Source organism: Canis aureus, chromosome 21, assembly GCF_053574225.1.
Source record: "Canis aureus isolate CA01 chromosome 21, VMU_Caureus_v.1.0, whole genome shotgun sequence".
Classification (NCBI taxonomy): domain Eukaryota; kingdom Metazoa; phylum Chordata; class Mammalia; order Carnivora; family Canidae; genus Canis; species Canis aureus.
The window spans coordinates 20,113,513-20,126,428 of record NC_135631.1 but is presented as its reverse complement, the minus strand read 5'-3'; the positions used below and the strand labels follow the sequence as shown (position 1 = coordinate 20,126,428).

General features: G+C 35.0%; 2 protein-coding genes across 14 annotated transcripts in view; one reads left to right on the top strand and one right to left on the bottom strand.

The window, feature by feature from the left end:
- IMMP1L (inner mitochondrial membrane peptidase subunit 1) overlaps window positions 1–4,214 on the top strand; it is an 82,713-nt gene extending 78,499 nt beyond the window's left edge. For all 7 annotated transcript variants that reach the window (XM_077863455.1, XM_077863452.1, XM_077863458.1 and 4 more), the window contains 2 exons: window positions 2,746–2,856; window positions 3,741–4,214. In XM_077863455.1, the coding sequence (XP_077719581.1) occupies window positions 2,746–2,856; window positions 3,741–3,809 (180 nt within the window). In that variant the 3' untranslated portion in view covers window positions 3,810–4,214. The remainder of the gene's footprint in view (window positions 1–2,745; window positions 2,857–3,740) is intronic.
- The window catches only part of DNAJC24 (DnaJ heat shock protein family (Hsp40) member C24), a 79,558-nt gene that overhangs the window by 14,703 nt on the left and 51,939 nt on the right, over window positions 1–12,916 (bottom strand). For 3 of the 7 annotated variants that reach the window (XM_077863459.1, XM_077863460.1, XM_077863462.1), the window contains exons 4-5: window positions 8,921–8,989; window positions 3,088–5,536 (exon numbers count right to left, since the gene is read on the bottom strand). In XM_077863459.1, the coding sequence (XP_077719585.1) occupies window positions 5,406–5,536; window positions 8,921–8,989 (200 nt within the window). In that variant the 3' untranslated portion in view covers window positions 3,088–5,405. Of the gene's footprint in view, window positions 1–2,562; window positions 2,898–3,087; window positions 5,537–8,920; window positions 8,990–12,916 lie in introns of those variants that run through there. The other 4 variants (XR_013360056.1, XR_013360055.1, XM_077863461.1 and 1 more) reach the window with 4 other exon arrangements.

Sequence of the window (12,916 nt, the reverse complement as noted above, 5' to 3'; positions counted from 1 at the left end):
TTAAGATCATGATGTGATTACTCTCTATTAGCTTATGTGGTCATAAAATAGTAGACTTAAACAAAAGCCAAACAGGTTAGTAAGAGGTTATAATCCAGGGCCCCAGGGCAGGGCAGACTTTATATGGTTAAGTGCTCTAAACAGTTAAGGATATTTGGTGTAGGCAGGCAAGGTTGGGGAATGCTTCATGAAGAAATGGAATGTATACTGGATCCTGTTTATTACCTTTTTAAAAAAATTTTTTTTTTAAGATTTATTTATTTATTCATGATAGACACAGAGATTGAGAGAGGCAGAGACACATGAGGAGGGAGAAGCAGGCTCCACGCCGGGAGCCCGACGCGGGACTCGATCCGGGACCCCGACGCAGGACTTGATCCCGGGACCCCAGAATCGCGCCCTGGGCCAAAGGCAGGCGCCAAACCACCGAGCCACCCAGGGATCCCCTATTACCTAGTTTTAGAACTCAGAAACAAACACATATTAAGGAGAAACTATGGAAATTTAAACATAAGATATCCCATAGCTTCTCTCATAGTGGCACTTGAGACTGTTGATAGCTGGCTTTTCCAAATACGCTCTTTCCTTTTTTTCATCTGACCTTAGATGGGTTCATTTTTCTACCTGAGCAATATTAAGCTTCACTGCTCATAAATCCACTTATGTAGATAGGAATTAGTCTTGCTTTTGGCCCTAAAATCTGTAACTAGTTCCACTAATAAGAGTGATCTTATCACATCTGATACTCTTTTCAGGAAACTTAAGTTCTTTCCCTACAAATAGATTTAACATTTAAGTATATCTAAATGAAAATAATTGATTTTTTTTGGGCAAATATTTCTACATAAGAAATTCCAAAATTATATAGTCTCTAATGTAAAGTGAAATTCGGATTTAAAAAAAAAAGGATGGGGATCCCTGGGTGGCGCAGCGGTTTGGTGCCTGCCTTTGGCCCAGGGCGCGATCCTGGAGACCCGGGATCGAATCCCACGTCGGGCTCTCGGTGCATGGAGCCTGCTTCTCCCTCTGCCTGTGTCTCTGCGCCTCTCTCTCTCTCTCTCTCTGTGACTATCATAAATAAATAAAAAAATTAAAAAAAAAAATAAAAAAAAAAATAAAAAAAAAAGGATGGGCAGCCCAGGTGGCTCAGCGGTTTAGCGCCGCCTGCAGCCCAGGGCGGGATCCTGGAGACCCTGCATGGAGCCTGCTTCTCCCTCTGCCTGTGTCTCTGCCTCTCTCTCTGTGTCTCTCATGAATAAATAAATACATCTTTAAAAAAAAGAAAGAAATTCGGATTTTACATGCTTATATACATTTGTTTTTGTAGAAGGTAATATTGGGGGGGGGTTGTGAGGGTCTTGAGACATGAATAACAGGTACATCACACAGGATTTTTAGGGCAATGAAGATACTCTGATACTATAATGATGGATACATGTTATACATTTATCCAAACCCATAGAATTTACAACACCAAGAGTGAACCCTAAAGTTAACTTTGGACTTTGAATAATTATGATGTTGATGTGGGTTCAGCAAGTATAATGAATATACACTGTGGTAGGGGATGTTAAGAGTGGGGGAGGTTATGCATGTGTGGGGGCAGGAGATTGGTGGGAAATCTCCATACCCTCCTCTCAGTCATGCTGTGAACCTAAAACTACTCTAAAATATCAAGTCTTTAAAAAGAAATAGTTTTTAACATTTTGTAAAACTGCAGTCATTTCTTAGTTAACCCAGTAGGAGTATTTTTCTTCACTAAGGTCCCCAAATAATAGCCAGTTAAAAGAAAAGTGAAAATAAATTCCTTCACAGTAGATCATTTTGGTCTGTTCAGTAATTCAACTTACGTAACAAAAACTGTAAGATAACTTGTAAAATGCTACTTTAAGGATTATTGCTGCAGAGTAATTTGTTAGGTGTATATGGAACAGATTAATGGACAAATGTTTCATATCACAGAGTGCATCTTTTTAAAGTAGCATGTTCTAAATACTCTTATGGTTGATGTTGAATAAAAACGTAAACACGTTATTTATCAGTTTATACATAGGACACATAGGAGATAGGATCTTTCAATTTAATAGAAGGTCACCATCATTAATTTTACAACTGATGATTTTATAATAGGCCCTTCTAGTTCCTGATGGTCATTATTGAAGTATAATGCACTGAAGATATGGCCTGTACAAAGGCAGAACAGGGATCTTAATTAGAATTCTGACAAGCCCACTCCAATAAAATGATGAGATTATTTGTAATTGATGTCACAATCAATTACCATTTAGTTCATCACGAGCACTCTAATAGGTCTGGCCTTGGTACTGGCCCCAGGATGTTGCTGAGTGAGTGGCTGCCCTGCTTCTGCTGTTCTAGAGACAGGAGGGCACATTTTCAGTCAGCATCCTAATGACCTCTTTTGAAGTCTATTAAATTAATGACCCTGTCACACTGTTTTGATCTCTTATAACCTCAGTTTGGGGTTTGTGTAACAAATTAATGTTTGCGAACCATGTGGCAAAAAAAGATAGGTCTTTTAAAATACTGAAAACTTTACTAATATTTGGTAAATATATTTTATTGTGCAAGAAACAAAAGCAAAAATACAAATCATAGGGTATGTATTTTATAAATAAGAGCTCTACGATATTTCTCCCTATGATCAGAAGACATGCTTTTTTATTTATAGTCCCCAAATTTGTTTGTTTTTTCTTTTTTTAAAGGGGCTGCTTTCTCTAATTCTAGGTGCCGACAGGTCATGTTTGGTTAGAAGGTGATAATCTACAGAATTCTACAGATTCCAGGTATTATGGACCTATTCCATATGGACTAATAAGAGGACGTATCTTTTTCAAGGTATTATTTTCTGCTTAAAACACAAGGTTTTCTTCTCTGAGCTGGGAAAAAAAGAAACAATATCTAAATGAATTTTGAAATTTTCAGGCTGTCAGTGGACTTAACTGTTGCAGTGATTGCATTTTATGGACATGCTGGCCTTCATTCACAGCTGTAAACATTACCCTTTTCCCCACTGAGACAAGTAATTAAGAGTAATTTTTTTGTTTGAATAATAAAGTTCAAACTGTCTTAGCTATAAGAAGCCTTTAATTTAAATCTCTAGAATTCAATTCTTTCTCATACAATTTTTCCAACTATATTCACATCTCAGGCATATATTAATATATATTTGCGGAAGAGCAGTGTAGTCAAACAACACTGTTAAACAGGAATATCCCAGTGAAGTACATTGAGTAATGGACTTACCATTGTTACAATAAATGTAGGACTGTTAGGACAGATGATTATTTTCACTGGCTCCTCCTTTTCGCCACAAGCAATAAGAAGAAAAACACATGAATACCTGGGGCTGTCAGATAATTTGCAGGATTCTTTGCACATATGCAGATATTATATTCAAATACTTAGGTTTATACTTCATTTTGAGGGTAGTAAAAGAAAACACAGACACACATACTCCTACATATTCATATACCACACATACATAATTTCTTGTAGAATATCAGTGTTCCATACTTTGGAGTTTAAATACATACATATACAAGTTTACTTTCTAAAGTCTTATTTTGATATAGAGAATTTGTTCTTGACTAAAAAATAAGGAAAATAAGGAGAAAGTGTTTAATTATATGGCATAGAGAAAAGGGTTGAATAAAAAAGGGGAATATGATGAGGATACAAAACTTTCATTAATTGTCTTCAATCACATTTTAATTTTACAGATTTGGCCTCTGAGTGATTTTGGATTTCTACGTGACAGTCCTAATGGCCACAGATTTTCTGATGATTAGCATTTATTCTTTTGACTATTCTCTCCTATTCAAGTGAATTTATTATTGCCACTGAAACCATGTACTTACTAATAAACTATTTGCTATTTAGTTTTAGTCATTTTTAATTGTTAAATGTAAAGAATAAGCGACACAAACCACAAGCTCTATTAGTTCCAAATAGATGGATAAAAATGTAATCCAAAATAAGTTATCTATATTTTGTGATATAAAAAGATTTTTAAGGAAAAAACCTGGATGACAACCTCACTTTTGAATTTTTGGTTTTATAGCTATGAGTCATCTTTTCTTGAATATGCCTTGTACTTTTGCTACATTTACAAGTCAGAGTAGTAACCAGTCTTGTAAGTACAAAACAATGGTAAATACCATGAGTTCGACCTAATAAAAAGCTGTTTAGTCACATGTTTGGTTCACTCATTTGAAATTAAGTAATAAAGTTCCAGTGATCCCATAAAGGATTCTTCCTTTTTTTAACGAGTTCTGACTTATACTGTACATAGAGTATCAAATATAGAGAAAAATAAAATCGTTAGTCCATTATAATAACATTATACATATCCATTTGATCATACCAATAACACAGTGGGTCCTTATTCATAAATACAAGAATTAATAATTAGTACTTTGCAATAAAAAGGAAAGTAATTCATGTTTCAAACTATTTTTTGGGGGGACGCCCGGGTGGCTCAGTGGTTGAGCGTCTGCCTTAGGCTCAGGGTGCGATCCTGGGGTTCCTGGATCAAGTCCCACATCGGGCTTCCAGCACGAAACCTGCTTCTCCCTCTGCCTATGTCTCTGCCTCTCTGTGTGTCCCTCATGAATAAATAAATAAAACCTTTAAAAAAACAATTTTTTAAAAGCTACCATTTCCTCAGTTACATTTAAAGTAGCAGATGAGAGTGTTCAAGCCTTACTCACTTTAACATAGCCACACAAAGAATCTGGACATACAGTGTCAGAACTGGAGTCAAGTGTTTTGACTCTTGACTCCAAAGCTATCCTTTTGGTAGTTGCCACTTTACCTTCTTTATTAACTTTGAAATAACTTCATGAATATCCATATCTAGCCCTTATTATGGGAGAACTAGGCTGATAGGATACTCAACAAAGATTCTAATTTACTCCTAATGACCTGAGACTTTGAGATACTTGTACAATACGCCCATGACTTTAGCAGCTAGAAATGTCCTGTTACTTCAGAAACTTACTAACTATAAAGGAACATGATGATACTGTGACCCATTACAAGAGGGGACATGCTTAAAGAAAAGGAAAATTCTTATTTTTGTACCAAGGAGAAAAATGGACCAAATAACAAAGTTCTCAAACGGGAATTCACAAAATATAATTTATAATTCAAGTCCCTTTTGGGCTGATTTATAAATATAAATTATAAATACATATAAATAACTAAATTAATTTTCTATTAATCTGGGGTGGCCCTTGCTTGACAGTCTTATACTTTGTCTACAAATAAAAGAGCTGACAAAAAAAAAGAATCCTCCTTTTTTATCAGCTTTATACATTTACTTGAATGGGCTCTCTTCAATGTGTCTGAATACACAGTTAAAGGATCCCACTTAGTGAACAATTTCAGCCATAATGAAGGAGTTCTATAATTAGTGAACATGTATCACAAGAAATCAGGGTAACTTCTTCTGCTTCATCCTTGGAAACACTGTATTTTCCACCACATCGGCAACTCAGAGAAAAAGAGTGATCATCTGTTTAAAAAAAAAAAAAAAAAAGACCAAAATAATGCCTCCAATGCTTCTAAGTAACATTTTTAAAAAGGTGTTGAAAATGCAGTTCATCTCTTAGAAACTGCAAAACAGAAAGACATTCAGTAAGTATAAAACATATTTAAATGAGAACCTAAAAAACTTCTTGTATGGGGCAGTGTTTCTAAAAATTATGTACCAAAGAATCTTGTTCTGTAGAGGACTAAAGCTATGAATCAACAGCCTAAAGATCTTGAGGAGAACAGATACTCAGAAGCGACCCAAGACATTTCCTTAAAGTCTACTGTTTTCTATAGATCCATATAAATTTTATATTCCTCTCAACAATGTATTCGTCCAAAATCCATATAAATTTTACATTCCTCTCAACAATGTATTCGTCCAAAATACTACTGTGAAGGAAAGAGACAAACAGCCCTACATGTTTTCCTGTAAGGCAAAATGCTTTTGCCTAGAGTATATTCTTTTAGAGAAAACTCTAATTTAACTGTTTATCACATTCAACATTTAAATACTCTGTTCTAGTATAACTATTTCCATTATGTGAGATGCCCAATAGAAGGGATTATGGCACAACATTTAGCCTACTTATGGTGGAAATTAGTAAGTCTACTATCTTCTTGGGAAGCTGAAATGCTCATGTCCTTTTGAAACAATCTCTGATCCACTGGTCATTCCATTTCTGGCACTATGAAGTGACTATCAAAGAAAAGTCCTGATCACCTTACTGTACTACAGTCATAACTTTTTATTAGAGATACATCAAATATCTTCATTCAGTTCTCAAACTTCATTTTTTAACACTCAGATTTCATCATATGTCACTAAAAAAAAAATTCAACTGCTTTATATTTGTTCTCTAATCAAATTCACCTTTGGAAAAATTAACAAGCCAACTTTACATGTTTCTTTTACCAGTAAGGAAGTAATTCATTCACCCAATCTTTCTTATTTTTCATTACAATGCCTTTTTTGCCCATAAAGAAAAATAATTTAAGCTTTAATTTTAAAATGCTAAGTAACATCTTTCCTGTCTGAGCCAATCATATATATTATAGTAGAGGATGCTTTCAAAAGTGAATCGTTTTATTATTGTCTAAAAATGTACATATTCTAACCATTGGTTTTCTTAAGCTAAATCTCCCTCTTGTTTTTTTACCACCTCAGTGAACACTGAGAAACAATTTGAGGTGACATGTGCTCAGTAAATGATGCAGAGGCCACCATGGGCTACTGTGGAGTTTTGTCATAGATTATTCCAAATGTTAATGCTCACTAAAAATTCACATCTTGTTACGTTGCTTCTTCTATTATTCTATCACTTAACAAAGTGATATCTTCACAGAAATCATTTTAAATACACTCAAGACAAAATAACCAAGTTGTAAAACAGACTAACTCTAAGGGGAAAGGTTAACCACTCAACAGTTCTTCAGGGATGCCTTTTAAGCATAATAAAATGCATTGTTTCATACTGTCCTTGAATCAAGAAGATGGTAATTTGGCTATGTCTATCATGTAGGGTTTCATTCACTTTTCTCCTGCTCTGGATCTTTACTTTCCAAGATTATTCTGGAAATGGCTACGAAAGAATCTTCAAACTATTTTTTATTTGTCCAGTCGATTGCACTTTTTCTTGAATTTTCATCTGCCAAGACTGCTCTTTTCAATTTCAAAGAACAATTCAAAACTGCAAATTCAATCGCAAAACTTACTATTTTGTAAATATCCCTGCAGAAATAATGGCTTCATGCAGCTGTTCGCTGCTCAGTATTTTCTCTCACAAGAATAAGGCTTATTTCCATCTTTATAAAAAAGTCTTAATTAAGCATCTAAGGATGTCCTATACTTTTCAGATTAACTCTAGCTTCTAAGAACCAATTTACTGGCTGTGATTAGGATTCTTCTATATCTTCACTGTCAGGTTTACTTAAGGAAATCCCAAGGGCAGTAACACATTTATAACCTGACGATTTCATGTTGTACATTTCCTTCAATATCTTGTTTTATTCACTTGATCAAAAAGCTCATTGTATTTGCTAACTCAATAGAAGCTTAAACCACGAATCCACATGAATTTAAAATCTTATTTATATTTTTAAAAGGCTACTGAAGGAAAAAATGCAAAAACCATTTTGGCTATTTTCATATCAGGAGTCATTAGGAAACAAAATATATTAATTGAATCAACTACAGAAAAAACTAATTTGTCTAAGAAGAGATTAAACACACATGATACGAGTTTATGAGGCAACAATACTATATTTTAAAAAAATATATTTAGTTGGGCAGGTCACCTTGAGAAATGACATGTTATATTCTAGTCTGTCCCCTTCATGAACTAGAAGCCTTTCAAAAGCTTACTATGCCACTGGTATTTTCTATTTTCATAGCAGTTCTCTTGTTTCCTCTGATGAAACTATTAAACCCAATTACACAAAGCCTCAAGTTTCTCAATAATTCACTGCAAATAAGAATTTACATTCTAGGATTTCATTTCAGTTTAGAAGCTGAGTGACCCATAAGCAAAAACGTGATTCTCCTCCTAAGTCAATAGCCTATGACTCACCTTCCTAAAAGCACCAAGTTAAAAATTTGCCATAAAGAAAATATTCTAGTAAATTTGGTTTCAGGAAGGATGGGCTGTTTATCTTCTACCTACCCACACTCATTCATAGAATTTTTTTTTTTTATAAACCCCTAGGGAATTTTTACCCCAGGCTGAATAAATAGCTAAAGTATATAAAAATTCTAGAAAATAGTAAGATTTTCTTCATTTCCCAGAGAAACATGGATGTGTGGTATTCATGGGTTCTATTTAGAAGAAGTGTCCAACCAGAGCAATTCAGAAGAGTGGAGAAATTAAGATGTAAGTTGTAAAATTCTAGTAACAAAGGGTGCCTGGATGGCTCAGTTGGTTAAAATGTGTCTGACTCTTGATTTCAGCTCAGGTCCTGATCTCAGGGTCTTGAGATCCAGCCCCTGCTTCTGGCTCAGCACAGAGTCTGCTTGTCCCTCTCCCTCCCCACATGCTCACTCTCACGTGCTCTCTCTCACTCTATTACACAGATGGAAAGTGAACCAAAACCCAAAGTAATTTAAAAAAGAAAACCTCATGAAATCCTTATTACCTAACATCTAATTAGACTAGAAAAAAAAAAAAAAAAAACTGGAAATGAGTCATGCAGGGGGACATCAATAATTGAAGTTTAGAATGAAAAAAATATTTCTAAAACTACCCACGTATGTATAATATAGAAAGCCAAGCTATTACTATTTTTGAAGATTTCCAAATATCCTATGAGTTTTTCTTAAAGAAAATCTCTAATATTTTTCTTTACTGTAGTCAAGACAAATAATCCCAACCTTCGTTCCAACACATTTCTTCAAGATATACTTGAGCATCTACTGGTCCCATATTTCTTAGATCGTCTTCTGTAAAATATAAAATGAGACACTTAATTTGACACTTTAATTATAACCATGAAGAATACTGAAAAGGCAACTGCAGCCCAGTGACTACACTTGTAATTTACTTACCATTTAAAAACTCAGTTTACTACTTTTGACAGCAGTTTTAAGGCTGACTTGTAGTCCACTTCTTAGGAACTTCAACAGTCAAAACTATCTCACTTTCCACAAATAAGCAACATGCAAAAATCATGAAGGTGGTTTTGATGATTCCCTGTGATTAACTAGTAACCCCTATTTTTGTGAGAGAGAGAGGAATTTTTTTTGCCAGATAAATTATGCCTGTAACCAAGGAAGGCAGGATGGAGTTGGGCAAAAATAACTGTATTTGCACCTGAGTTGTAGTATTTTACTAGCTTTCTAACATTAGAAAGATACCTTAGTTATAATGAGTTATCTCTTAGCTGCTTCAGAAAGGTTGTTATGGACTAAATTGTGTCCCCATTCCCAAATTCATATGCTGAAGTATTTGGAGATAAGCCTTTTAGAAGGGGCTACTAGTCATCTGAGTTTTAACTGCTTGCAAGCAGAGGAATAAGTAACTTAAAGACTTACTGGCAAAGGTCTCAATAACCACATAATACAACTGTACTGTGTTGATGTTCTGTTGCTATTGCCTAGACCATAGTTTTCCCTATAGGTAGAAGGTCCAAAAGAGCCTGGAATTCTACCTAAATTGAGTCAGAGTATATATAGTTCAGGTAGTAGAAGCATATAGTCTTCCTTAAAACCAGTATACTTTGGGACAAAGAAAGCACTACAGATAAGCACTTGTCTTTGTTTTTAAAGGCATGCTATACTTCATGTGTGCTTGTATTGTTCTTCTAGAAGTCGATGCTTAAAAGAAACTACTAAAATCCACCCCTCACCCCAATGAAATTTTCTTTAGCTGTCTCACTAGTCTCTTGTTCACTTGCTGAGAATGCTTTCCTTTGTTCCGTTGTGTGAATGCCTACAATTTAATTATATTTAATAACTGCCTGTTCAAAATTTATTGGTGAGTTACACAATTTTAAAATAGATGAAAAAATTATACAATATTTTGAACTCACTGGGGTTTTCTATTAAGTATGTCAAATATTAGATCACTTCGTATTTCCTGGGTACCAACAGTCTATTAAACTGACCCTAAAATCCAAAGAGTAAAGACTCTGCCCAGTGTTCGGGGGCAGTTCCTCCATCCCTGTGTGCCCACTGAAGAGCTTATGCAGACTGTATCAGTATGCGAAGTAATTTCTGAACAAAACAATTTCCACATTCTATATAAAGCACACTTGGTTGTAGGTTATTCAATATTTTAGTTTTTTAAAAATTTTCCCTAAAAGTCCCATGGTTAGGGAAAAAAAAATCCTATGTTTCAATGTCTTAGGATGATGAAGGTAAGTTTGCTTGAATGGGGAAATGAAACACTGTTTTAGATTTAGAAATGGGGGTAATTGGCACTTAACAGACTGTAGCTAGGGAAAAAACAGATGTAAATAATTTACAGTGAAAGTTGGCTTTATTCCCGGGTATCTGATCGATATCTTAAGTAATTCTGAAATCAATTAAAGCAAATCAGAGGTAATGACAAAATGAATAAGCCTTAATCTAACCTATCTTGAACACCTGCAATACAGCAATTACACAAAAAGACAACTCATTCATATATGTCTATTATGCTATTTCTATTTGAAAATAATAAATGAGAAATAACTGGCAAAGATAACTGCCAAGGAAGTCAGCTTCATATTGCTGTGCTTCTCTACTAGGAAGCTACTGTCATGCTCACCTAGTTACTACTTCACATGGAACCCCTTTCTATTATTCCACCTCCTCAAAAAAAGTGGCCTTTACATTTTTTTTATTTTTTCTTCTTTATGTACAATAACTTTAGACTAGCTACCTATTGTTGACAGGTCAACTGAGATGATATCTCATAGTAAGAGGGAAAACAGTGCAAAAATGGTTTTAGTACTCTGCCCAAGGTCAGAGTTAAAAGAATTATGTTTAAAAATATTCTCATGTTCTGTGGCTGTCTAAACATCTATATATTTGATCTGATTATTTAATATTATGCGGACACAACAGTCCAAGTTTCTGTGGGGATTCTGGCTTTAAAGTCCTATCTGACACAAAAGAGAACACACTATCCGATCCCCCATTATATGAAATATAACAGCCAAAACTACCAAGTTGTTGTGTGACACTGTGGGGTTGGGTGTGGGAGGAAACAGTGACTACAGGGAGTCACAGGGGGCCTTCTGGGTGCTGTTAGATATGTGGGTTTATTGTGAAAATCCATCAAGCTGGACACTTAGGATTGACGCACTTTTCTGCATGTATGATACATTTCAACAAAAAGTTTTAAAGGTAGTGTGCTGAGGCCCCAAGAGCTACACTTTTTAATAGAAATAAGGAAACAAAAGTTAGGGGAAAGAAGTTAAAAGCCTCCTAAGAAAGTGTGTATTCCTTGAAAAGACAGTAATCTAACAACTTCTGAAAAAGGCTGGGGGTGATTAACTCAAGGAAAATTGGATCCCTGTAGAAGTGTATAATGAGCAGAGGGGTTACATACAAGTAAAAGGTGAATCTAAATGTAGGGGGTGGGGAGGTGACCACGAGCCTTTGTTGAGAGGCAGGTGTCCAGGGAATGGGGCAACAGCAACTTCCCCCCTAACTACGATTACAAGGAAGGAGCACAAACAAATCAATGTTTTTTTTTTCTCTTTTTAAACAATGATCTCTGCTTGTCCACCATTGTAGTTATAATTAGAAAACCTAATTCCTCCCTAGCCTGTAAAGTAACGCACAGGAACCCAGTAATTAGCTTTGATAATTGTCTACTAATCAGGCATGGCATCTGCAAAATAGAGAAGTTTCTTTTCTTTCGAGTATTACATATTATAAATATTTTTGCTCATTACAATGAAATTATTTCAATAGGTATCCAAAAATGTAAATTCTATCTCAGAGTTTTCCTGTTAACATGACACTAGTAAAAATGTTGAGAAAACATACACTGACTTAGAAAGTGATTTAATTAAAAGAAGAGATACAAGATTTAAATCTGGAATCTTAGCCCCAAAATGGTAACAACTTAAAAACACACAAACCCAGCCATTTGGAAAGAAAATGCAATGCGTGGCACTTGGGCACTCTATCTTAAGTCCAATTACACTACATGATTCCTAGTTCTTTTGAAGTAAATGGGGCTCAGCCTTTCCTAAGGTGGGCATGTTCATTCATACCCTGCGCTGTACTCAAAGCTTAGGCAAATATGGAGGCGAGAAAAAGATCCAAATTTATTTACATATAGAAAGCAATGCATTATAAAGAGAGATTCCTGAGGAATATAATGATAAAATCAAATAATTTACGTGGTTACTTGGAAAAGAATCTTTCAACCTTTAGAAGTACAGGCCCTTCTGACCTTGTGTTCTATTGGATTTGTCTGACAACAAGAGGTGAAAGAATTCTGTGGCTCCTTTGTCTCAACGGTGGGATCTAAGAAAACACTGGCAGGACTCATCAGAGAGGTTTATGAGCCTGCAATTCAAAGAGATTAAAAGGAAAATCTAGGGAGATTCTTTCACACTGAAGAATAACATTAAATAACTATTAGCAGCTTGGTTCAGTAAAGCTTACTAGAGCTCTCGCTGGGTCATTCACAACTTTCTAAAAGAGGAAAGGTTTTTTTCAGCTCCATTTGGGAATCAATAAATATTTCTTACTTCTTACAAGACAATGGAATTCCAGCCTTTTAAAGCTTCCTCCTAATGATAGTAAAATTTCTAAAACAACTTTTTGCTGCCTAAATAATTACACTTCCTAATCCCAGGAAACCTTTTCTAACTCTAGCTACAGTTCAAATAAATAAGTAAAAATAAGTAACAGCAACAAAAAGATACG